The sequence below is a fragment of the Caloenas nicobarica genome, chromosome 3 (genome assembly GCF_036013445.1).
Source record: "Caloenas nicobarica isolate bCalNic1 chromosome 3, bCalNic1.hap1, whole genome shotgun sequence".
NCBI classification, from domain to species: domain Eukaryota; kingdom Metazoa; phylum Chordata; class Aves; order Columbiformes; family Columbidae; genus Caloenas; species Caloenas nicobarica.
The window spans coordinates 114103143-114129024 of NC_088247.1; the positions used below are offsets into that span (position 1 = coordinate 114103143).

Sequence of the window (25882 nt, forward strand, 5' to 3'; positions counted from 1 at the left end):
AGATTCAAGACATAACATACAAGTTTCTTGGACCTGCGATGTACTTATCTGCTAGTTTAAGCACATGCATGAAAGTCATCAGTGACCAGATGCTAAGCAAAGAATAAACTCTGAAAAATCAGACCTTGCCTCAAAAGCTTCTCAGATAAAGTTATTTTAAAAAATTTTTAAAAAGTAGGTATTCGGGGCTACCATCCTGTGCTGGTGAAAACCAGCATCATTCCATTAACAGAAGAACACCCACTTTTGCTGGCTGGGGCTGCAGCCCTTGACCATCTTTTCCCTCCCCTTGGGAAGGACACGAGCCTGATCCGAACAGGGCACTGCACAGATGTGCTCACCTCAAACAACACGCCCGGCGTGACACATCGCGCCAGCGACGACTGATAGGCGCTAAGCAGGGAAGACAAGTCAACACCTGCTTAGTCCTTCTGGTAAATCCTCATCCCTTCATTCCCAAAGAAGCACAGAGCCTTTCGAGCCCACAGAGCAGGGCTCCCTGCACCAGCTGGGGTCCTGTCCTCCAGTCTGCAGTTGAGAAATGCTGCTCTTTTCTGTTCAATAGTTGCAATCTAGCAGGATCCGGAATGGAAAAATAAAGGACCTGCTCTGCTTCTTGCTTACACCACTCTAAGTTAGAAACAAACCCATCAGCATTATCAGCCTTTCATGAGTATAAAACAGGTGTGAGAGAAGAAACATCTATAAACTCAGCTGAATTTAGCCATTGTATTAGTTTCCAATTGTGCAGAGATTACATTATGTACAGACGCATGCAAGTATACACATATACAGTTTTTTAAATCTCTCCAAGAAATCAGACAGAAACTAAGCATATGGAAATTTAACCGGTTGCTCATAAAAGGCTGCTAAAATCTGCCAAAGTCAAGGGGCATGGTGCAGTCTACACATGCTTGTTAAAAATAAGTAAGGTAAGAAAGGCAGCAATTTTAACTATGATGGGTGGCACAGCAGTTTCATTTATCTTAAAAATGCAGTATTTCTGTATTTTTTTAAAATCTTGGGTTCTTTTTCCCTTTTTTTCCCGGTCCCTGAACCTCAGGAGATTTTTAAGACTTTAAAAAAAAAAAGCACTTCTCGCCGCTGCCTCCGGCCTGTTTGATGCTCCTTTGCTGCCACCAAGTGGAAAAGAAACAGCAAGGCTAAAACTCGCCGCAAGAGCCTTCAGCTGACACCATGTGTCAAACGCCTCGTCTGAATTTGCTCTCCCGCTTTTCCTCTCCCCCAGTCTCCCCCCTCAGGCGCTGCCTCCCCCGGGCCGCCCGCAGGGACAGGCGGGTGACGCTGCCGCCATTTTCACCACAGGGTCGTCCCCAGCAAAGCCGCCCTGGGCAGCTGCCACAGCGCTGCCATGCATGGCGCACACTGAGGAAACAAGAAAGGAAAAAGAAAAAAAAAAAAAAAAAAAAGTAGGGGAATAACAAGTACACAAGTATCAACACACAGCACCTCCAACAGAGACTGCAAGGAAGGCGCTCCTCAAGCATTAAATGCATTTCCTCAGTAACACACCCCCACTTTGCCTCCTTGCAGAGCTGGCCCTCCACTGACACAGGTGCACTTTATAAGTATAAGAAGCGCAAAGAAGAGTAAATCCTACCTTTTCCCCGTAGAGGGACCAAAGGACAGGTTAAAACACAGTGAGGAGCAAACACGGCACCTCACAGCCCTGCTCACATGAGGCAATACCTGCCAGGCAGCGCCGCCATTTTAGCCCTGGGGCTGGGCGGTGACTGGCCACAAAATGGCCCACAGGGGCTGCAGGTACCTCAGGGTGTGAGCTACAGCCTTTGATCTCTGAGAAAGCGGGGAGGGGGGGAAAAAAACATACGAAAACCTCACCAGGTGCAGGCTCAGGATGTGTCTCTGAAAGGCTCTGCTGGGGGAGGAAGGGGCTGAGGTGAAGTGGTGGCCGTGGCCTCTGGGTGGGTTTCTGTGAGGTACAGGAAAAGAAAATGGCCTCTCTTAACCTCCTCAGCCAGGAAGCGCAGTGATGATTGAAGCAAGTAACAGCTCCATCAGGGGATGGGTTTTGTTACACTCAAATTTTAAGAAAAAAAAGGAAATTAAAAGGCAAATAAGTGTTTTGGTGGACCATTTAACCTAGCTGCCATGTTTGCTTAAACCATGCATGATGTACCTATGTGTTTAAACAAGGTAACGCATCACCATCAGCGATTATATTCCACAAAGAGAAAATCTAGCTACAGGTTCTTGCCGAGATGTAGTAGTTAAAGGAACAAACATCTGTTTTATTGTGTTATGGGTGTTTTTGGGGCAGGAGTGCTGCCCACTCTGGAGACACTTCTGTGCAGATACTGCAGAGGAATCCAACAGAGCATATCAGTCTCAAGGGATATATACGCTGTTCACTTTCCCTTTTAATTTAAACTAATTTAACCTACTACAAGATCTTCTCCCTGTTTTAATAGATCTCAGTTTTGTAGCAATTGCTGTCATTTAGGTAATATCACACAGATGCGTCCAAGGAGCACAAGCTTGTGAGAAGCCCTGGAGAATTTCTGGTGGTATTTCTTTAGTTCAATCTAATTTCAGAGGCAGGAGGAGAGCCACCCAGTTGAGTTATGTTGAAGGGGGATATAGGAAGAGCAGATGAAAGACCAAAAAAGAGATAAAATGGCCTTTAAACACAAAGGTAATTAAACATGAGGATTTACACACCTTCTCTGTTGTGCTGTAATCAAACTGAAAAATGCTTGCCTCTCTTAAATTTATATGAGTAAGCTAACCTGCTAAAATAAGGAATATCAGATATATTAAATAGCGGAAAATGGCAAACTTCTAAGCATGTAGTTGTCTAGTTCATTTTCCAGATGCTTTTCAAAACCTATGTGTTAAGATGGGCTCTTCAGCTTTGTCACGTAGAAATATTCAGGTGTCTTAACAACATGGGGGCCACAGTTATGTTAAGACACGCAGTGCCAGCAAAGTCATTCCAGTTAACACCAGCTGAGAATCAGCCTTTGGTTGTGGGGATTTTTTTCCTGCAATTGGTGGGATTTTGGCTCAGATTTTTGAATAAATTGTTACTAATCTTTGCCAGCTCAGGCCACTGAGGTTCCTGAGGCCAGCAGGTTACCCAATACAGGCTTTGTCTTAAATGATTTTGAACCTCAAATTCTTTTTGGACATAGATGAGCTTACCACTGTGCATTAATTGAAAGCTTGGCTCAATTATATCTTGGCTTCTTGCTATGGGAATGGAAGGGCCATGGGGTTAGGAAACTCTGCAATTCAGAAATCGCTGTAGCCAGTGTCACAATCTGGCCACTTTGCCTTCTGATAAACTCTGCAAGCAAATCTGAGGGCAAAATCTAGCCCTTATTTTTTTCTGATAGTACAACTAGGTGGCAGAAGACAAAAAAAGAGGAAAAAAAAAGTTTTTCCAAGCTATTTTCTTCTTATTAAATTTTTTAAGTGGGCCAAGTCTCAATCTGGGCAGTTTGCCCTGGTTTCAGGAAGGAGGGGGAAAAAAAAAAGGGACTATAAGAAGGTACAGGTACATCTAGAAATATTAGCCTATGCGCAGAAATGATTCGTGTATCTACCAAAATTCTTCTGTGTAATTCTATATATAAGGGATGAGATTGAATTCTTAGCCTTTAATGATCTGAGTGTCTTCCAGAAAATAGGATACCTCATTCCATGTAGTCCAAGAACACCTATTAAAAAGAATACATTAAATGAACCAGACTTCATTTTACTAGCTCAAACCCGAAACAGCTTCACAGCTTTTCTAAATAAATAAATAAACCACCCAGTATAACAACTGTAACCCTTTTCATTATGCTTTGAGACAAGAATTTAAGTTTCAGGTTTCTAATGCATTCAGCATTTTTAAACAGTAAAAAGAGGTACACCCTCACTGGAGTTACCTCTTAGGAAGGTGACACATGTAAATTAATTCCATTTTAGTTCAACTGGTGGGAAGTTGAACTCCAGTGTGATAATAATGTAAATTAATCAGATGCATATGACAGCATCCTTTGTCTACATTAAGTTTTTTGAAATCTTTTGAAAGCTACATTGAAACAATGCTGTTAGAAGTTGCAAAGTTGTCCTAGATCTGCAGTTCTGCAAATAAAGTATGTTACAGAGCCCTGTCATCATCAGAGATAGATTGGACTTTAATTGCAGAGCCCATCTTGCTCCCTAAGCTATTTGTGGCTTCAAAACTGTGCTGGGAGCTCCGTAATGCTGATGAACATGCATGGGAAAACTGGAACACAAGCGAATTAACGGCCAGTATCTACCATGCAGTTCTCTGAGGTTTCTCTAGAGCTCTAATCTGGATAGTTTTTTTGAGTGGGATAAGTTTTCTTTTTAACATCTTGATAATGCATTTCAAAAGTTTACCTCAATGAAGGAGAGTTACTACTTTGAGGAAAACATGGCCGCAAGTTTTAGCTAACATTGCCAATGTAGCTTACACTTTACAAACCACGTTCTTGACCAACTGTAAGAATAATGCTCAACCTTTCCAGGAAATAAAAAAAAAAATCATCCATGGCAGAGACCAAACATGAAAAAGTCTAATATAAGTAGTTAAAAGCTGGCAAAACTATAAACATCTGGGACCAGAATATTACTATGAGAAGCTGAGGCCCTGTCTGGAAGCATCAGTTGTAAGCCTGGTGCATAACGAAAGGTAAACATAACTTAACAAACACTATCAAAGGATGGAGGAAGTGGACCTTAACAGACAAGTACATTTCAGTGACTTAGAATCAGCTAGATTTTCAGTGCTGGTTTTGTTACATAAAGACATTCGTACCCACATAAAGCCAGATTCTCTTTTGCGCTGCATTTTTGCTACCGAGGCCCTAAAAAATCAAGCATTAAACTGACTTAAAGCAATACAGAATGAAGCTTGTAATGTTATACAGAGTCTCCAACAATAGCATTTCACTAATAAGCACTTTGTTACACACCAAGAGAAGAACTTACTGCCATTCAGGAGACACGTAAGATGCAGGTGGATGTGTAATGTGTATGTACATGTACAGCTCCTCGTGAAATTAACTGCCTTGAGGAAACGCTCTCTCCATGGAAACCTTGCAGGAGAAAACATGTTTTGTGTGAGAGTTGGGGAGTAGGTTTGTCAGCCCTGGGGCAACAAATTAAAAAGATTGTTTATGTTATCCAACTTGACGGTGTTTGTTACTAGGCATTTCTCCTTGTCCCCTTTTAATAATGGGGACAGTAACTTTGTGGCTTTAAACAATGACTAATTTGTTCCCATGAGGCTGAAAAACACTCAAGTGACAAAAAGAAAATAAACATTCTAGGAAACAAAGGCTACAACATATTGATGAAAATGAACATTCATATTGAATAAGAGAATATCAGACTACTGCTTTTACAGACAACTTTTTCCACTTGCAGAACTCCACAGCTGCTCATTTACTTTAAAACTCTGCTAGTCAACAGCAGCTACACATTTGCCCTGAGAATTACTACTTTAAAAGTGTTTATTGCAAGCACAGCTGGGTTTTGTTTCTTTTCTGCTTATTCTGGATCATTGCTATGCAAGATCTATCACCATGAATTCAAGGTGATTTTTAGCTTGAAAATTAATTTGTTGTTCGTGAACTCTTTGGATATCCCATCTAGGTACCTTTGATATCAAGATTGTCTTGATGTAAAGCTGGAACGAGATAGTGCTGAATTAGACCCGTTTTCTGCCATTTAATATAGGCTTTAAATTGATCCATGGAATGTGTCCACACTAGACTGAGAAGCTGCCTCTTGGCAATACTGAATTATCATACTGAATTGCTTCCATCCATTTGCTGAGGCTGCCAAATTGAAATGATGCACGTCAAGGCAACCCTACACTGAAAAGTAAAAGATAGCCTCTTAAATGTTGCATTTATAAAGCTTTTTATTCACAGTCAAATTTAGTATCCCCTCTGAAATATATCACTTTACAAAATTGATACCTTGCCGTTACAAGATTTCCACGCTGTATTCACTCAGCTTAGTAGTAAAAACAAGCTTTTGCTCTTTTCCCTTTGGTACAGCTGATGAAAACTGAGCGTTCAAAGTCTGCTTCTTAGATCACCAGCACTAAGTATTCTACAGATTTGTAATCTTCTCATACAGAGAAGGTTAAAAGTCATCAAAAAGACGAACAGTTAGTTCAATCAGTAAAATATTACAAGTGCGACATATTGGAAAGAAGAAATTGAAGGAAAAAAACCCCAAGCTACCACTAATGCTAAGGATGCAAAGAGTGATCTGCAAAACAGAAGCATTCATGTGGACTTTCTGGAACTCTCTGCGAGCAATATCACTCAAAGCAAATTAGTAAAAAGAAAAATTACACTGTCACGCTGCAGAACTTTAATGCATTTTTTCCTAATGTGTGTCACATATGGTTCTAAAATGACAAATTGCATTATTAACTTTGTGTATTATTTCCTCTAAATTGCTGTAGCCTAACACTTTTTTTAATCACTGGCAAGTAAACTTCTAACCAAGAAACATATATAGTCTTTTTAACTAGTGCCCTGTTTTGGCATCTTTACATCTCAGTTTATGACAAAGGAATAACCTGCCCACATTTGGGCTGCAACCCAGTTTCAATTATTTTGGCCCTCTGAGTTAGAAAGTTTCTTTGGCTTGAAGTTTGTCAGGCTAACTCTTTTGGAGAAGAAGAAGATCTTCGCAAAGCCTCATGATCATTTCTCCAATTATGCTCTGATTTGCATGTCACTGTTTAACTGAAGTTTGTTGTTTGTTTGGTTTCCAACTTCTGATTTGCATCAAAAAGAGTTTGCTATCGATTCCTTACTCTTTAACTCTCTCAAGCAGCTATACCTTCCTAGCCGGCCATGTCCAATGCAAGAAAGAAATTACATTCCACAGCTTGTGGCAATGTTAAACAGAGGAAGGTTTTTTCTAGGTGTAAGGGTTTTTTGCAGTTGCTTTCAGTACCAGAGAATTGAGTCAAAAGTTAAACAAGATCTTGCCAGAAGGAACCCAATGCCACTGAATGCCACTTACACCAATATACCTCCACCTGCGTTTCCAGTTCCAAACTGGAATTTGCTGTTCACGACTCCCTAAGCCTTCCGGGGGCCAACAGCTGATAGAAGCCTTAATCCAGGTAACCAATGTCTCTTCTTCTGAGGCTGCAGAACCAGGTCTTCATCAGTCCCTGGGTGAAGGATGTCATTTACTATGGAAACCAGGGTTTCCCTTCATATTTGTACTGGTCCTAGCCCACAGTGAGAAAGTGAATTTCAGTCTACCCTTTTAAATCCAAGAAAATTCTTAATTCTGAGAGAATTAAGTTTCTTTATCATTCCAGAGAACTATGTTTGGAGATTTCCAATAAAACTGCAACATTAATACTTCTTGACAAGGCTTCACAGTAGTATTGATTTTCAAGGCCAGTAGAAAATAGGATGACTTAATAAAACATCTACTCTTGAGGACGCAGTTCTCCAATAATAAAAATCCTGAAGGAGTAGAAATGAGTGTTAAGTGATGTGTTGACTTCCTAACTCATGGCTAGCATTTATAAGGGAGGGAATTTAAGTTCTGGTAAGAGTCCTTTGTTTGCAGCCACAGTAAACTCTGTCAGAGAGAGAGGTTTTCTCGGAGGAGCTCTGTACAAACTTTAGACAGCTGGGAGAAGACCTGCTACTGCTGCAAAGTCCTGAGCCATTGATTTCATAACTGAGTAATTTACTTTTCCTGTCCAACTGTAGCAGTTCGATGAAACTACACTAATTCAAGGACTGAAGTCCTTGAGGACCAAGTGGAAAGTCTCCCAATGAGTCAAGTTCCCACCATCCAATGACCTCCAAATTTTGCCAAGCACAGAGCTTCCCAGATGCCCTCAAGTGCTGTTTGCTATTTTAATGTAGCTATTTAACACTTACACTAGTGGGGCTTAAAATCTTCAGTTGCATTTTAATTTCTCTTCTGAAGTGTTTTGGTTGGTTGGTTTTGGTTTTTGTTTTTTGGATTTTTTTTTTGTAAGCTTGGAAAATTCCCCATGGAACCTCACATCAAATTCCAGTCACAGCTGCTAACTCCACATGCTCTTACCAACCTCATGACCAGAAAGGAAGAAAAGTTCCAAAAGCAGGTAACACATTAAATGCATGTATCAAAACACAATCTTTAACAATAATATTTTCACTTTTAACTTAAAAACCTAAACACAAAACACACTAATTTTGACATCGATTAGCCTCTAGTCAGTCCAACTACATATGTTTCTACCATAGCTTAGAGTTTTACATAACTTTGTCATTGCATTAGTTAGAAACATTCTCAGAAACAGCAGTTTTGTGAGTGCTTCTCTTAGCCAGTATGTCTAATATTAATTAACTGATAATCAAGACAAAGCAGGAAGGCATCACACAGACCTTAATGTTTTCTTCAAATATCTTAAGTACATTCATACTTTAATTCACTGGCACTAATGACTTTTGCTATTATAATAGCAACTCTTTGCATTACAGTGGCATTAACGAATGCAGAAGTGGTATTTCTGCACCATTTTCAGCACATACAGCAACAGGACTACAAGTCTCACAGATGTTTTCCTTCCCTTTCAGGCCCAGTAGAACCATTCTACAAACCACAGCACATACCAATTTATGCACACAGCCGCTGCAATAAATGTTCTTCTTGCCAGCCTCGTATTTTCAGGCAGGGAAGTTTTGGTTTTTATTCCAATATTCATGTAGTTCCAGAAAGGAACTTTCACAAACAATGTTCAGTCAGTTCAAGTCGTTTCATACCTCAGTGAAGTTAAATACCTACCCAGAAGTCTAGAGGTTCCAAGAACACTGCAGTGATACGAAAACCACTTAGCATTCATGATCTTGTACTTCAAGCCTCTTTCTAATAGCGCTGTTAGTGAATAACGAGCACATGGTTAACACATCTTAGTTTGTGGGGCATTTGCTCGGGTTGTTTTGTGTCAGAGAAGTAAAGCCACAAATCCATACTGAAATATTGAATGATACAAGCCTTAAACAAAAAAAAATTTACAAAGTTGCACTTATTTCATCTATTTAAACTGCCCTATTGCAAATACCAAATACCTGTATATAATTAATTATCCCAAATAGACATCCACCTCAGTAAGTCTTAGCTAATAGCCTTGCATTATTCTTGTTTAAACATTTACCAATTAAACCTGTGTACTTTACTCAACAGTGAATTATGATCCTTTTCAGAAATTACCCTTTTAAAACAAAAGATATAATTGAAGCTTAAGAGGAAAATCATGTAATGGAAATGTCCTCCAGTTCCCTTTTAATTAACAGCACTGTGCGTAAATACAAGTTGAGCTGCTCATTTCCTCAAGACAATGCCTCTCAAAGTATAAGATGTTATCTCCTAGAAAATCTCTCCATTAAAGTGCCATTTCAGGCCACTTTTATCCTATTGTCTTCCCAATTAGTTCATGGGACACCTGGCCTTTTTTCCTAAATTGATGTTTATGAGATTAACATTTTGAGCATCATGCTTTGCACAAGCAGACCTCTACATCCACTGAGTCCAGAAGTCAGTTCGTAATAGTCTACAGCTCATCATTTGCAGGATTAGGTTGGAAGAGGCACAACAGAGGACACACAGGCTTCCAAATCAACTCTATCCAAACCTACTGAGCACACCAAGAGCCGCCTTTGGCCATGAACACACTTTGGGTCTTTTGCATTTTTAACCTTCGTAGCACAAAACAAGACTCCAGAGTCCAACAGATCTTTTGTTTGGCATAACAATGACATTAACCTGTAGAAATAAGGCGTTCTCATTTTAGCTTTCAGCTGGCAAATGTTTATGGGCCTTTGACATGTGTACTCACGTGAGCAGTCCTGTAGATTTTAGGCAGCACAGTTAGGTACCTGCATGAACGTATATATAAGTTCTCTTGTTAGCTGGATTGAAGGAATTGCTATTCATTCAAAGAGTTTATCATAAACAAAAATGTGTAAATTCATACCAGTCACTGAAAAAGTTTCTAGAGATATGCAACAATTATTTGAATTGAATAAACATGTCAATGTATTGAACTTTTACTTTCAAATATATATTTTTAGATAGTCAATGACTAAAAGCTTCATTTTAGCACCTAATTCAATTTAGTCCATATTCTGCATTGCATGATGCAGTACAGCTCTGTACAGACAGCAACCATCCATTGTACATCATTCAGCTTGCAGTACTATAGATCTACTGGATTCATTTGTTACTATCATTTCCTCTTTCACACTAACAATGTTTCCCAACCAGTTTTGTAGACTGCTACTCAAACTGCATTTTGGTGAACTGTTTATTTTTCCTTCATAAGTAGTTAGGTGACTGCTAATTGTTAAACAGCTTTTGGGCTGTTTTGCTTTGCGGTGTATTGAAAAATGAACTCGTGAGGTTTATCTGAAGAAACTGACACACCGCCTCTCCTAAATAACTAAGCTTCACATTTTTAGGAAAACAAATGGAATATTTGTAAAACAGAGCAGTAGTTTTTACTGCACCAGAGAACGCTTTCCCTGATGAAGATCTGAGAAATAGCAACAGATGACCACACTCCTGCCACCTCAGAGCACACTTCTCTCTCACAGTGTCAGCAGTAAGGTCTGAGTACTGCAGCCAAAATTCCAATTAAGTTCCTGCATGTGCTGTTTCCCCAGCCTGCTCCTTTTTTGGGGGGCCTTACAGATTGCCCTTTGGGGATATCTATTTTTTCCATTCACTAGACATGGTGGCTTAAGAATGGAATCCAGGCTGTTTGTTTGTGGCCCTTGAAGCTCGGTTTTCTCAGAGGCAACAGAAATAAGGGAATATGGCAGACATTCAAATCCAGAAGCAGAAAAGGAAACAGCTTAATACAGTGAAAAAGCCTTACAAAACTCAACAACTACGGCATTTCACACAGTGATGTAATGAGAAAGTAAACATGGCTCTTACATAAACACCACAGACTGGATAGCTTTGTTTGAGACTTTTTAATATTCAGGAGATGAAGGACATATAAAAAAAAGTGTCAAGCATTCCACAGTAAAAAAATTGAACTCTGGGGCATTATAAACAAAACGTCACTAGTATCTATCACTAACAAGCGTATGTCAGGTCATTGTCATTTGAACAATGAAATGTTACTTCTTTCGCATCAAATGGCACCTTCAGATACACATCTAACGCGAGCACCTCGGTGACAAGTGTTCTGGACAAAATACGATCCTGTAAAACTCTTAAGTATAACTTAATCAAGATATTGCTATACAGCCCCTCTGTAAGATGAATAAAGTATGCAAAACACATTTCAAAATAAGTTTTAGGTTTCTGTAATTTATACAAATGAAAACAGAAGTTTAGTCTGCCTTTCTCTTTTTCCCTTTAGCAGGAGTTTTGGAGGAATGTTCATTTTCAGTGTTTGGTTCCCAGAGTGCATTTCTTACGAATCTAGAAGCAGCTCCTTTATTGAGTTTGGATGCCTTTTTCTTGTCTGCTATTTCTTTGACTTTGTTCATGTATGTTCTTATTCTCTCCTAGGAAAAAAAAAAAAAAAAGGAAAAGTATATTTCACACCATTCTCCCAAGATTGCTGCTAAAATAAAATCAATGAGCTCTCCACACTGTACATTTCTGTAAGTATAATACCTACAAAAATAGCTTCTTTTAAATATATATACCAGGCTCTTTGCAAACTTGAGGTTTTCCCTTTAGCAGATTTTCCATCAAAGGTACCTACCGTACTAATATTTGCATGACATTCACAGGAACATGAAGTCCTACAGAGTTGAAGACTCTGCACCTAATTTGTAGTGACACAAGAATTGTTCTTGCAAGCAATGTTAGAAAACAAAATACTGAACTCGATTTTGAGTTTAGCCTACATAAAGGTGGCAAAATAATATTTAGATATTTGACATATTTATGGATGAATTCTACTGGCTGACTACTGTCCGAAAAAAAAAAAAATTCAGCATGTCCAAGCAAAGCCAAAAAGCATCTTACACAAAATCAAAGATGTTACAAGCATCAGATGTGCACCTACACAGAAGTCTTGTGGTTAAGACCCCAAAATGGTCAAGGGGGCTTATCAATGAACATATTTAAGGCAGCGTGATGAATTTCCAGCTGTACCAGAAGTTGCTTTTAGGACCATGAATAAGAAAAAAGTCTGTTTCCACTGGCATTTCATAAAGCAAAGGGATACTTCCTTGCCATCTCAGCCCATGGCTTGGATTCAGCCCCACCTAAATATACCCTCTCATTTATGTGCCTACTCATCCTCATCTACTTCTTCAATCAATAAAGAAAATCACTTTGAGAGGGTAACTAAACCCCTCTAAGATGGGAATCATGCTCTGTTAAGTGCCTGCTTCTCTTCACTGACTAGAGAGGATACTTACAGTAATCCTGTAAAATACAGAGAAAATTGGTTGATAGATTTCACGCCTACATATTTAGCCTAATACAGCCTTCGACTCTAGGGCCTTTAGCTGCTACTGTAACGCGAACAAACAACATATATATATATATACACACACACACACACACACATAAATACTGCTCTACCTGATACCCAAACAATAAATGTGGATTAACAGAACATTTATGCTAACTAAGTACATGTTGATATTATGTAACCCACGCATTTCTCACACAGCCATTGACAGCTTTTTGAATCTGGAACAAAAGTTATGAGACTTACACTAGAGAAGTTATTTTCAGTTCTTCAGTGACCATTATAGGCAACTGATTTGTCAAAAAGTTGGCCAGTCTTTCCCTTTCAAAAACATGGCTTTAATGAGGAGAGCTTTACAAGGTCTGAAATCATGATAGACTGTAATATTTTTTGGTGACTGAGATGGCTAATGAGAACAGATGGCAAACCTACATGTATCAACAGGGGAAAAAGGAGCTGGCAAATGTCAACGTGACAAAAGAAATGAACTCCGATAGCTTGAATGTGAGTTTAATTAATACAGTTTGAATCTCTGTGTATTCTCTGTATGTACACAAGAAGAGCAGTTCTGAAAACAAAACAATCATGACAAAGTGGTTTTTTATTCCCTTTCCACATGAATAAGAACATCACAACGCTCTTGGAAGGAAGGAAGGAATGTGCATTTATTCACGTTGATACTTGGAAAAGAGAACTGGATGAAAATCTAGCCTATAATAATTCATTCATTCATTCTTCAGAGTTAGAATGACTGGCAGTTGTAAAGTAAAATACCAGCATAAAACATCCCCAGCAGAAGAGATAAAATTTATTTTTTAGTATTGCTAAATTAACACAATATTCAGACACTATATAATATAGGGGGAAGAAGAAACTGACAGAAACCTCATGAAATATTAACTGATCCATTTTTTAATATGATACAGTCTAGACTACTGAAAACCTCACAAAATTAAAAATAGAAGTATCCTTGTTATTCAGGCTAGCTTTCCACATTTTTCAGTCCTATCTTCCATTCCACTGGTTATGTAAGGATTACATTAAAGCTAAGTATTTTATGATTGCCCAGATTTAATATTTTCATTTATACAGGAATTAAAATGGGTGGCTATATGTTTTGATTTCTATTTCTTCTTCAGGCTAAATGATTTGATTTTTTAAGTCAGCGGAATTTTCAGGATAGCCAGCCTTCTATACTGTAGTCATGCATCTAAATGGAATATAACGACAAACCTAAAAGATTTATTATAGGTTGTAAATATGTCACTAATGCAGAATTACTGGACAATACACATACAACTGGTGCCAAAAAAGCTTTTAGCTTTGTTGCTGAACTGGATTCTTTACTGCTGAGAAAATGAATTAATGGAGGACATGAAAGGGGGAGGGGGGGCTCTTTCCCGTCTTTGCTAGTAAATCAACCACACTCTACTTTCAGAGTCATACAAAAGTAAGAAAAGGCGGCCTTAGAGATTAACATGAATCCAAGTATTTATAAGAAAAAAACGCCATACTGGAAGTTATAAATTATTATCAGACATGTAACATTTTTCCATTGAACAGATACAAGTGGAAAGCCGCTCTGTTCAGAATCCAATTCTCAAACAAAGGTGGAGAAAAGATGACACCGTTCACCTTCTTATTCTATTCTTTGCATTATTCTATAACTTTGCATTAAACAGTACTGTTTGGAACTAAAAATATTACTTTCTTAATTTAGAGAGCACAGCAGGGCATATGAACAGTTACAGAACACCATGTAGCATATGCATGCTATTATGGCAACGTATCAATTTTAAATATAGATATAAACATTTTTTTTACTTCTATATGAGTTAACTGTCCTGGGCAAGTTAAGATATTGCAGTGCAGGCAGTGGAAGGATCTTACCAGTTCTTGTTTCACTGGATGTTCCTTTGGATTGATTCCCTGAGTAGCCAAGTATACTACAAGAAAAAAACATGGGTTTTTTGAAACTGAAGGCTGTCATGACTGAGGACCTAATCAATCAGTCACATAGGAAAACTGTAGTTTCCACATAAAACCATTAATAAGAATTGGAGTTAACTGTGTTGTTAAGTATCTGACAAACTATCATAATCAAATCTTGCAGTTAAAAGAAAAGAAAAAAAAAAAATCTGACATGGTTAAACTTTCTGTCCTTACAAGGATAGAAAAGGTTGCCACGAGAAAACAGAAAGAAACACCCTCGTGCCTGTACAAAGTCAGCTTTTGTAAATATGAATTTTTGATTTGGAGTTTCAACATAATTTACCCTACAGATGGCAATAATTTGGGTCCTCAGGGTAATTAAAAGTTTCTAATTATTTAGCTATGAAATATGATTATTTAATGTTTGCAGCTGTCTAGAAGGTGTTCAAATGGCAATCATAAATACTTTTTCCTCCTACCCCATACTTACCCCAGAACATTGAATTTAACGTGTATACCGAAACCAAATCCAGCTTTGCTTGCTCAAGAGGGTCTAACTAGAATGAAAAAAAAACCCCAAAACAAACAACAACATTTTAGTAATATGCATATTTTATAATTGTGAATGTATTCATAAAAAATACACACTGAGGGAGCATATCTTTGCACCACAAGTTCACTGAGACCATGACTATGCCTGTTTCCGTGCCATCACAGAACAATTCTCTCCTCTGCAAGCATTCATGGCATTTTCCCCCTCTGATGTTAAATGCCAGTTTCATACAGCCAAAAGCACAAAAATCTTTTGACATGTAGCTCTTAGACTACTTTCCCATAGTCAGAAATAAGTCCCTATTTTTCCACAGAAACTTAATTCAAAGTAGTTGTTGCTATCAATGGAAGGAAAAAAAAAACCACCTTAAGATTGCAGAAGCTCAAATGGAAATATCTTATGCTACAGACAATCAATGAACATTAAAACTACACATGGTAGACTGTGTTCAATGCATGGTGGAATACTTAGGGCTGCAAAGCAAAGGAAGAATAAAGGTAATGAGGGTTTGTTTTTTTTTTCCCTTGACTGTCAAAGTCAATTTATTATTTTAGTCCTATAGGATTTCCAGAAACTCTGATAACATCATTGTACAGCTCACTAGTTCTAACATGGATACTGTCAAAAGATCACTGTTGTCAAGACTGTTTTCTTCATAATTTATTTGTGTTAGAAATCCTCAAAGGATAGAAGAGTTGCCTCATGTGCTGGCTTTTTCTTGCCCTAAAGAAAAAAAATTACATGTTAGGCTTTGAATGTTAAAAGATGGAGAGGTTTGTGTGAAGTCTCCAGGCAGTACCTTGCTCTGTCTGTATGCCCTGAAAAAAACCCCCACATTTTACAGACTTTTTCTTATAACATAGCTAGAGGAGACAGCTCAGTTTTTCAAGCACCGGGTTCTGCAAGTCTAGACTTCCAGAATCAGATCAATTCTCACTCCTGTCAATTCACCTTTATATCCTTTTGGGTATACCAAGTTCCATCAAGTTTGTTTGAAAAGGTCTCAGACAAAAATGTGAGTGACCTCTCCCTTATGAAAGACCATCAGCGTGCACTGCAAGGAAGGTCAGCAATAAGCTGTAATATCCTCTGCCTAAAGGACTCACTGGTAGGATCATCACTTTTCAGCCTGGAAGAGCATATATTTCATTGTTTAGTGTGTAAGATCATCTGGATATCTTAGAAATTTAAGAATTTCAAATATTAGGCATCAAGGGTAGAAAGTGCCCTATTTGTTATTTCTCTGTGCAGTGGCTAGCCTAACAGACCCTTTTATTTCAGCTCCTGTTCCTAGGTGTTCTTGTATTAATACCAAAAAGGTTGTCAAAAAGAAGATTATTTACCTTCTGGAGAAGCTCATTCCTGGAAACTGACATCATTGTCTTCAGCATCTCATCTACAGAACCAAGAGATTTTTCAAATGCTGCTAGATAATCATGAATTTCAGTGGGGTATTCTTCCATATTAATATCATCTTCTGACATTTCCATCTGGAAAGAGGAAACAAAACTAATAATCCTTTTCATTAAGTCCCTAAAGAGTCAAAAGGCTGTATTTTACAACACAAAGCACTAGCATTCATTCGTTAAACATTATAAGAAATGCCTGTTTCTGAAGAGTTCTAGCAGGTGATGTCAATAGTGACACTGTTAAAGGTCCTGTCATTTCAGGAATATCGCCTAAATGCTGTGCAAAATGGCATGAAGGAGCATTACAAATGACATGATTGTAGTACCAATTCTTTTAACAGTCCCAAACCAGTATTTTTCTTTTATGGTCTGTGATAGAAAGAAATTATTTGCGTGTTTAAAAGAAGTGCTCTATAAATCACAGTATATAAAGAGCTACATCGAGCAACAGGCAGGACACCAGGAAAAAAAAACAAAAAGGAATATGGCTTCGCCCTCTCTTAGGAACAGACGTTACTTCAGCTTTAAAGCAGTTACACAGAACCAGTTGTGTCAGGGTCAGTTACATCTTCTGATGCTAAATTCAGGAGTTGTTCCAAGAAATTCTCCTTGTGAACCCTGTATCCAGTTTTCTGAATTCTCTATGGGGCATTATAATCTGCCGATATAACTCTACCAATAACAAGCCAGGCTGATTTGGGGATTTTGGAATACTCTGGAAAACTTGTAGACACATCTATGCACAGCAACTGTGTGATAAGCAAAGATGTGGAAAATCCCAAAGCACTCATTTTTTGATCCCGGCATTGATGGTAACATGGCATGGCTACTGCCAAGCTGCTGGCTTGCAATTGGTATCTTTAATTCCCCTCAGATCCTAAATCACACATTATCTCGGGAATTCACTTTACTTAAAGCTATGCTATTTTCTACAACTTCTACTGTTCGAGCAACAACCTTTTGAACATTAAAGAAGAGAAGAAATATATAATTTTTTCTGCCCATTTGGTGAGCTCCATCAGGAACAGTGGGAGCACCTGGATCACTGCAGTCCTTCCTACTTAGAATCAGTGTGATAATCCCACCACACAGCCACTGAGTACGGAGGGCAGGAGCCTAAGTTGGAGAAACTGCACTTTGAAAATCTATGAACACCAAGCCACACAGCCAGTGCAAACAGCGAGGAAACAGCAAACAGCTGTCACATCACTGCCGTTTGTTTTAGATAAAGGTTTGAGCTTTCCCTTTTCCTGGCAAGAGCGTGGTATGTGTGAGAGAGGTTTCTTTTTATTTGTATTGTCTCCTAGAGGTCAAAAAGGAGGAAGATTGGGAGGAAAAACAAGCGTGGAGCTACTCGAGCTTGTCTGCAACTGCAGTTTCAACCGCACCAGCATGATTCCAGAAATGTGATCAGCCAGTTAACAAGCCCAGTTTCACTGCTGTTGTTTGCAGGGCTTATAATTACAATCCTACTCGGCTGCATGACTTTTCAGCCTGGTCAGAGCTGGTTTTCAGATCGAGTACAGAACCACAATGCTAACAATGACATGTTGAAGGTCTCCTCGCTGCCCCAGCTGCAGCAGACCTAAGCAAGAAAGCTGAGCTGGACCTACAAGATGCTCCCCACAGAAAGACAAAATACCAATACAATTATTTCTGCCATTCATGATCGAATTGTTTGTGTTAGGTTCTGTCCTGGCCGTTTGCATTATAATCACCCTTCTTAGGTTGATTAAAAGAGTCCAGAAACAATGTTTGTTGATAATTTTTAGTCATATAATACAGCATAAAAAATACTCAAAGCTAGAGAAGAAGCTAGATTTTCCCAGCTGTTAATACAGTTAAACTTGGTTAGAAGGTGTCTGTCAATACACATTTACTATACTTACACATACAGGGAGAGACGTGTAATCCAATCCAGCAATCATCGACGGAGTTTACCATCACTACATAACTTAATCTACTATGGTCTTAATTTGATGGACATGCCTGAACATAGAGATAAATTACAATTTTTCTCTCTCCCTTTATTAGGGTATCCAGCACCAGAAACTGCAGGAAAAACAAAACACTACCACCAAACTCCTGTGACAGGAATGTGTTATCAATGAAAACTCAAGCTATTTTACAGCAGTTGCAAGGATAAACAGGCACTAGAGTATATATATGATATTCTTTCCAATATCCCCAAGCTAGACCTAAAGAACGATTCAGAGGAAGAATAGGAAGACAGAAGGAAAGATAAAAAATACAGTCCAAAATATATTTTTCTATGATTGCTGCCTCATGAACCAGAAATAATTCAGGTTGCCCGTGTAAATACTTGAAAAATATTTACTTGACACTGTCAATTAGGAAGGAAAGGGAAAAAAATGCATCAGCCCTCAACGGAGCAAGGCTGCACATGAGCCCATGCACACTACCCTTCATTGGTAAGTCCGCTTCTTCTGCTCAGGGAAGGGGAAGAATTTTTTGAACTTGTGTTCTCTGTCCATTTCAACAGGAACTAGCGAGTTCCTACTCCCGCTGCGTGGGGACCTCTCTCTTTTCATTAGCCTGTTGTTTCAGCCTGACTGATCTCTAAGCAGGATATGTTACGGTGTTGGCACATGCCAACAATACGACAGCAGTCAAGGGCCTAAAATAGTTTTGATAACATTAAATCAACACCAACAAACTTACACCACATTAGAAAACATACACCGGAAACTGCACAAAATTGTTTCTGCCAAAATCAACACACAGACTACACAGTCACACCTGTGCTTCCCAACAAAGACAAGGATGGGAGGAACTAAGACGACATCAGTGACTCTCCGAACATACCCAAAGGCCTCAGTGGTTAAACCACAAACGAGACTTCCCTCAAAGTTTTACAAGTGTTTCTCTATATATTTTGAACAAGCAGAAATTTAATTCAGAAATTTACTTGGCACAGAGATCCTGCTTAAAAAATTAAGGACAGTACAAATATTCAGAGAAGAGAAGTTATGAAAATACTTGCTGGGTAAGCATATGAGTAATGGGGAAGTCTACGGGAAATAAGGATAAGACAGCATTTTCATTATCAAGTATTAACATGTAATATCTGATTGTGTACATGATGATACTACTTTATAAGATCATTTTGAGAATGCAAAGGAAAGTTCACAACCCATAAACATAAAATAGAAAAGGCCTACTTTGATTAAGAACACTGAGGCAAACAAATAGTGATGAAAAATGTGGTATGACTTCATAACATCCATCTACCAGGAACAACTTTCCCTTTTAACCCTGAGCTCAAAAACTGCTGTATAGTTTTTGGGAAAACAGCATAAAAAAGAAATATATTTGAGGAAGAAAAGGACTTTAAATCACAAAAGTAAACCATTTTAATGAGAAAACTTATTCATTGCATTTAAGTCTGATCAAAAATTGCCTTATAAAATTGGCTTTCAGAAACATGACTACATTTATATAAACTTCTGCCTAGAAAACAAGGAACACCTTGTTTTCTCTCCCATCAACATAGTATAAACCAGAGCAAGTAATACATTCAACCTGCAAAAAGGGAAGGGAGGAAAATATCGGACATTATGAACCACAGAAAAGACACGAATGTGAAAAGGCGAAAGCAAGAGAAAATACATCATATTCTGCAATTTGTGTAAAAAAGACTAAGTAGGTGAACATCAGGAGCAGTTTGCCACAGTGCTCATGTGGCTATCAATCTAAGAACCAACCAAGTTAAATTCTGTATTAAGGAAGTCTAAATAAAAACGAACAAAACACAGGTGGTTGTGCACGACACAACTGGCAAAATAGTCCACATTTCTCTTTCAGGAGAATGAAGAGAACTCTGCAGACTCCTTTCAAGAAAAGCACACCCATGACTGGCAGAAAAAGGTAAGAAAAGGAAAATGGGAAACTGCAGACAATTTGCAGGCGGCTTTTATGAATAATATTTGAATATAACTGGTGCTTTAACATAAGCCTTAGAAAGTAATTGCCAGCTAGCTTAAAAAGCAAAACCAAACCTCCCTTCCTACCCGCTCCCACAGCAAAACTGCATCTGTCATATTGAAAGATACAAATTCTAATTAGGCCCTGGGAACCTCTATGAGAGATTTTGCTGAAGATGCATGATGAGAAGCTACACGCATATATCAACGTGGCAATAGGAATCCCCAAAAGACAGAATTAAAAATGCTAAGTATTGTCTTGCATGTGGTTTTCCATTGGAATTAAAACTGCCAGGTTCAGGATAAAAATGGTGTATTTGAAATATTTTGTAACATGCAAACAGAAGACAAACATAATTTAGCACCTTTCATTCTGCTTAATACTGCAATTCACTTCACACTTCATGTTAATTCATACCTATTTCTTAAGCACTAGAAGGCCCTCTCTTCATACTGAGCTCAGACCTTTTATTTTTTATTTGAGGGACTTGGACAAGCTCAAGAAGTGGGCCCATGTGAACCTCAGGAGGTTCAACAAGACCAAGTGCAAGGTCCTGCACCTGGGTCCGGGCAACCCCCAGTATCAATACAGGCTGGGGATGAAGAGCAGCCCTGCCGAGAAGGACTTGGGGGTGCTGGTGGATGAAAGATTGGACATGAGCTGGCAATGCGTGCTTGCAGCCCAGAAGGCCAATTATATCCTCGGCCGCACCAAAAGGAGCGTGGCCAGCAGGTCAAGGGAGGTGATTCTGCCCCTCTGCTCCGCTCTGGTGAGAGCCACCTGGAGTCCTGTGTCCAGCTCTGGTTCCTCAGCACAGGACAGACATGGACCTGCTGGAGAGGGGCCAGAGGAGCCACAGAAATGATCAGAGGCTGGAACAACTCTGCTGGGAGAACAGGCTGAGAGAATTGAGGGTGTTCAGCCTGGAGAAGAGAAGGCTCTGGGGAGACCTTATTGCGGCCTTTCAGTGCTTAAAAGGGGCCTGTAAGAAAGATAGGGACAGACTTTTTAGCAGGGTCTGTTACGACAGGACAAGGGGTGATGGTTTTAAACTAAAGGAGGGAAGATTCAGGCTGGACATGAGGAAGGAATTTTCTACAGTGAGGTTGGTGAAACACTGTCCCAGGTTGCCCAGAGAGGTGGTGGATGCCCCATCCCTGGAGACATCCCAGGCCAGGCTGGATGGGGCTCTGAGCAACCTGATCTGGGTGAAGATGTCCCTGCTCATGGCAGGGGTGGCACTGGGTGAGCTTTGAAGGTCCCTTCCAACCCAAATCCCTTCCCAGCTGCCTCACACCTGTGGGCAGAGAGCTCAGGCACAGTCCTTGGCTCCCAGACAACAATTAAAAAGCATGAACTCTGTCCGAGGCTGTTATCCTCTTGTTCTCAAACTAAATTCAAACAACAGCCGTGCTAGCTACAAAAAAGAAAGACTTCTACCTGCATGAAGAAAATTAACTCGTTTCCAGTCAAAACAGCACAGCTTACCATGAAATACCAAGTATGCACCAACAGGCTTATCTTGAACCCCTTAAATATATCCCAAATCAAGCCACGGTAGTTACCCAGTGCACAATTTGCACTACATTACAAATGGGCAATAACCAAGCAACCATTTTTAACCCTGCCTTGAAAGCTAAGCTCCAGATAACATCGCAACGTGCACAGAAGAACCCTACAAAACAGCTGACAGCCAGCAGGCTCTTGCTGATGTCACTGAGATAAAGTCTCTCAAGCCTCAAAGGATTTGCAAAGTTTATTCTGATCTGTCTTAGAAGATGATTAAAATTTAAAGGGAGGGAATAATATTTTTGAGGCTCACTCATACTTCAGCCCATGGTGGATGTCACATGAGAAAACAGGTATCTCGGCTTAAACAACTCATACTCACTGCAGCCCCATCTATATCCACACAAACCAGCTTTGATATAAACCTTCAACTTGATCTGCCTGGTTTGTAAAACATTTTTCTTCTCTCTGTGCAGTGTAATCAGCTGTCCTAGGTTCCATGTCTTTAATGACATAGTAATTCCCCCTTCTGAACAAATCCAATATACCCTGGCTCTGTTCAGCTCCAACCCATCAATATAGCCATCTTTAAGTACAATGATAAAACCAACTTTCTTTAGATAGGTCCAGAACACTTCTTAGTGAGAGGTTTCCATAAAAGCTCTCATATTCAGACTATGCCAGCACAGCTGAGTTCACAACTGAGGCTTTAAAGTGATGTTAAATTTGTACGTGCAAACTGGTCTTTAAAACACAGTCCTTTGGTTGCACTGAACCTAGCAAGAATTTTTTTTTTTTTACAGCAAAATACTGTCTCTTTGCATAAAACAGTTTACACATTGTAGAAGTGCATGAAACTCAGTATCTTCTCTCTATTCTAGTGGGTTTTTGTTGGTGACAGCAATTGAGTACTTCTGTCCTACCAAATTTGCAGTGGATGGGAAATAACTTGCCTCTGATCTTTAGCTAATGTATGCTCTAAACCATGGAATTTACTACCTCTTATAAAATTTGCTGCCACCCTTTACTAGTATCAGCACCATGAATATCCAGAATTAAATCCAACAAGACCTTTAATCCTTTTAAACCGCTGAGATCTTTTGTTTCCTTTAGCCCCTAGCTCCAATGCGTGAAAAAATACTTCCTTTTATCAAAATTCAATTTCCTGTATTTACACTTCATGCACTACCTTTCTCTACTGTTTAGAAGAGCAACCCCAATCTATTTTTGGCTGCTTATTATTTGACTGTGCTAACAAGGCTGTGTTCAACTATTAGAAGTGTATTTATCCATCTTTTGGTTGAACATAACACAGTAACTATGGGATGTTGTGTTCTAAGCATCAATCTTATTGATGCAGGAGAAAAGGAGCAAAAATCTTTTCTACATGTCCCCTAAATAGAATTTAACAGCTGATAACCTAACAAAGAGGAGACCAACTACTATCAGCAAAGAAATGGGATGTGCAAAATCACAGAAGTGAGTAACAGGGAAAACTCATTTGGGGACATGGAGTTTTCACAGGAATTGAAATAGATTAAATAATTGTAGGATGGAGAACAGAGATGCACTCTGGCCTGGCACAGGAAGAAAGGGCCTGGCAGTAACCACAGCCTGATATGGAAGGGAGAAGAAAAAAACAGAATAGAAGCCGGGAAAGAGGAACTCGAGCAATTTCTCAGCGCAGAAAAATTGAGTTTACACAGAAGAGCAAGCGTGGGGCATGCTGCCTGTGTGAAGAGGTAACTCCATGTGGTACATACCCCGAGGCCCAGCAGAATGCCTCCTGGCAAGAAGGCATGAAGAACGGAGAAAAGCAAATAGTTACAGTGAACAAAGAGTCTGCAACCTCAAAGCTTTCACAGTGTGCAATCACATCCCCTTGGCATCACCTCTAAAGTTAACGATATCAAGCTTCACTCTCATTGTTACCCCTCGCCCAGTCAGCTTTGTTTCTTCTTTCTATGCTGCTCCTTCCAGTTCCGGTTCTGCAACATCTACTGGAGCTATGGTGACCAGCGCCATTCCAGTACACTGATTTTTTTAACGGAATTGACATTTTTCCTCAGTTCACCATTCCATTCCATATAAGTCCTACAATTTTCTACTGCGGCCATTAAAAATAAACAATCTTTACTAAATGCTGGCAGTCCATACGAGAAACAGACCAGCTGTGCTGATGTGCTGATGAAGAATTGATTCTAAAATTCTTAAACCACTTCAGAGAGAAATGTGCTTATCAGAAAGGTTTCTGTGACTGCTGCGCTGTATTTCTGATAGGAAGCCAAAGAATTCTAACAATTACTTTCAAGTTTCTCCTGCTCTGGGGTACAGCCTTGTGTTAAGTGCTTTCCAATTTCTTTAGTAAGGGTCATACTGCCACAGGATTACCAATATCCAAGTATGTTAGACTGGAAGTGTTCTTTTATATTTTTTAAAACAAAAAAACATGTGCCAAACACTTTTCAATTTTGATTTCTTTTACAATCAAGTCTTTCCATTTTTGTCTCCAAAATGTGGCCTTTTAATTACCATAATCTAAAGTTTAATTTGCAAGTCAAAGTCCCTTCTAAGTTGCTAACTTTAACTAAGCTTGCAGTCACAACGCTGTGACAAAGCGTAAGGAAGGGGACGTCTTTGCCTTTGCAGCAACATGAGAGAATCATAACCAGATCTACTTTATTACGAAGTACTTGAGCTTAGTAATTTTAAGTATCACCTGTCCTTCCGTCACGGGAAAAGAGTGCTGCTGAACTGTTTTAACCGGGCTGCCCAAGGAAGTGGCCGAGTCACCATCCCTGGAAGCGTTAAAAACCCCTGTGGATGAGGTTCTTAGGGACATGGTTTAGAGCTGGACTCGGCAGCGTTAGGTTAATGGTTAGACTCAATGACCTTAAAGGTTTTTTCCAACCAAAACAATTCTCTAATTCTGTGGCCTGTACATACAAATTGAATCTTATATTTGAAAACCACGCTTGCCTTGCAACAATTACTAAGTTCTCAAGGCTCCTTCAGTTGCCACACTATTTTACCGACTTTTAATAGGAACATAACATTTACTGCCCACAGTACAACCTGCCTAGGTACTGCCATCCTCAAGGCACAGCTCCAGCCTAAAAGCCAGTAGTCCATATTCTCTTTGTCACAAGTAACTAAGCAAGTCACACAATAAACTGCGTTTATGCTCACTAACAAAATTGGTATCGCACACAACTTAACCCTCAGTTCTGGGAAGTTATGGCGGAGTGTCCACTCATTTTGGACAGTGACAACAGAACAACTTGGACCGTTTCACATTGACTTATAGCTCGCCTGGAAGCCTAGTTTAGCTCCTAGGCCACACACAGGATCACAGAATGGTTGGGGTCGGAAGGGATCTCTGCAGATCATCCAGTCCAACCCACCTGCTAAAGCAGGTTCACCAGAGTAGATCACACAGGAATGTGTCCAGGGGGGTTTGAATGTCTCCAGAGAAGGAGACTCCACAGCCTCTCTGGGCAGCCTGGTCCAGTGTTCTGGCACCTCAAAGTAAGGAATTTTCTCCTCATGTTTAGATGGAACCTCCTGTACTTCAGTCTGTGCCCGTTGCCCCTCATCCTGTCATTGGGCATCACTGAACAGAGTCTGGTCCATCCTCTTGACACCCACCCTGGAGATATTTATAAACATTGACGAGATCCCCTCTCAGCTTCTCTTCCCCAGGCTGAACAGACCCAGCTCTCCCGGTCTCTCCTCATAAGAAAGGTGCTCCAGAGCCCTCACCATCTTTGCAGCCCTCCGCTGGACTCCCTCCAGTAATCCCTTGTCCACTTCCCCGTTCCCAGACGCCTCTGGAAGCCGCTGAAGCCCCACGGGCGAGCTGACTGCGTGGGGAACAACCCCAACCACAGAGCCCACCTCGGCGGGAGGAGCGGGGGGGAGAGGGCGCGCGCGCGGTGAGGACGCGCGGAGGCGGGAAGGGCCGCTCTTACCTCCGGGCGGCCGCGCGTGGGGCCGGGGAGCGCGACGAAGTGGGTGGGACCTCCTCCGGCGCGCAAAGGTGACGTCAGC

General features: G+C 39.8%; 1 protein-coding gene across 2 annotated transcripts; it reads right to left on the reverse strand.

Annotated features, from left to right (window-relative positions):
* Positions 1–11032: 11032 nt before the first annotated feature.
* Positions 11033–25874, reverse strand: C1D (C1D nuclear receptor corepressor). 2 transcript variants are annotated; one of them, XM_065631159.1, is made up of 5 exons: positions 25804–25874; positions 16313–16459; positions 14907–14973; positions 14375–14430; positions 11033–11561 (listed from the first exon to the last, which is right to left on the reverse strand). In XM_065631159.1, the coding sequence occupies exons 2-5, from the start codon at positions 16457–16459 to the stop codon at positions 11385–11387; spliced, it is 447 nt and encodes a 148-aa protein (XP_065487231.1). In that variant the 5' UTR covers positions 25804–25874; the 3' UTR covers positions 11033–11384. The 2 variants fall into 2 exon arrangements, with proteins under 2 accessions (XP_065487231.1, XP_065487230.1); XM_065631158.1 differs by lacking the exon at positions 25804–25874 and adding an exon at positions 25595–25768.
* Between the last annotated feature and the right edge of the window lie 8 nt (positions 25875–25882).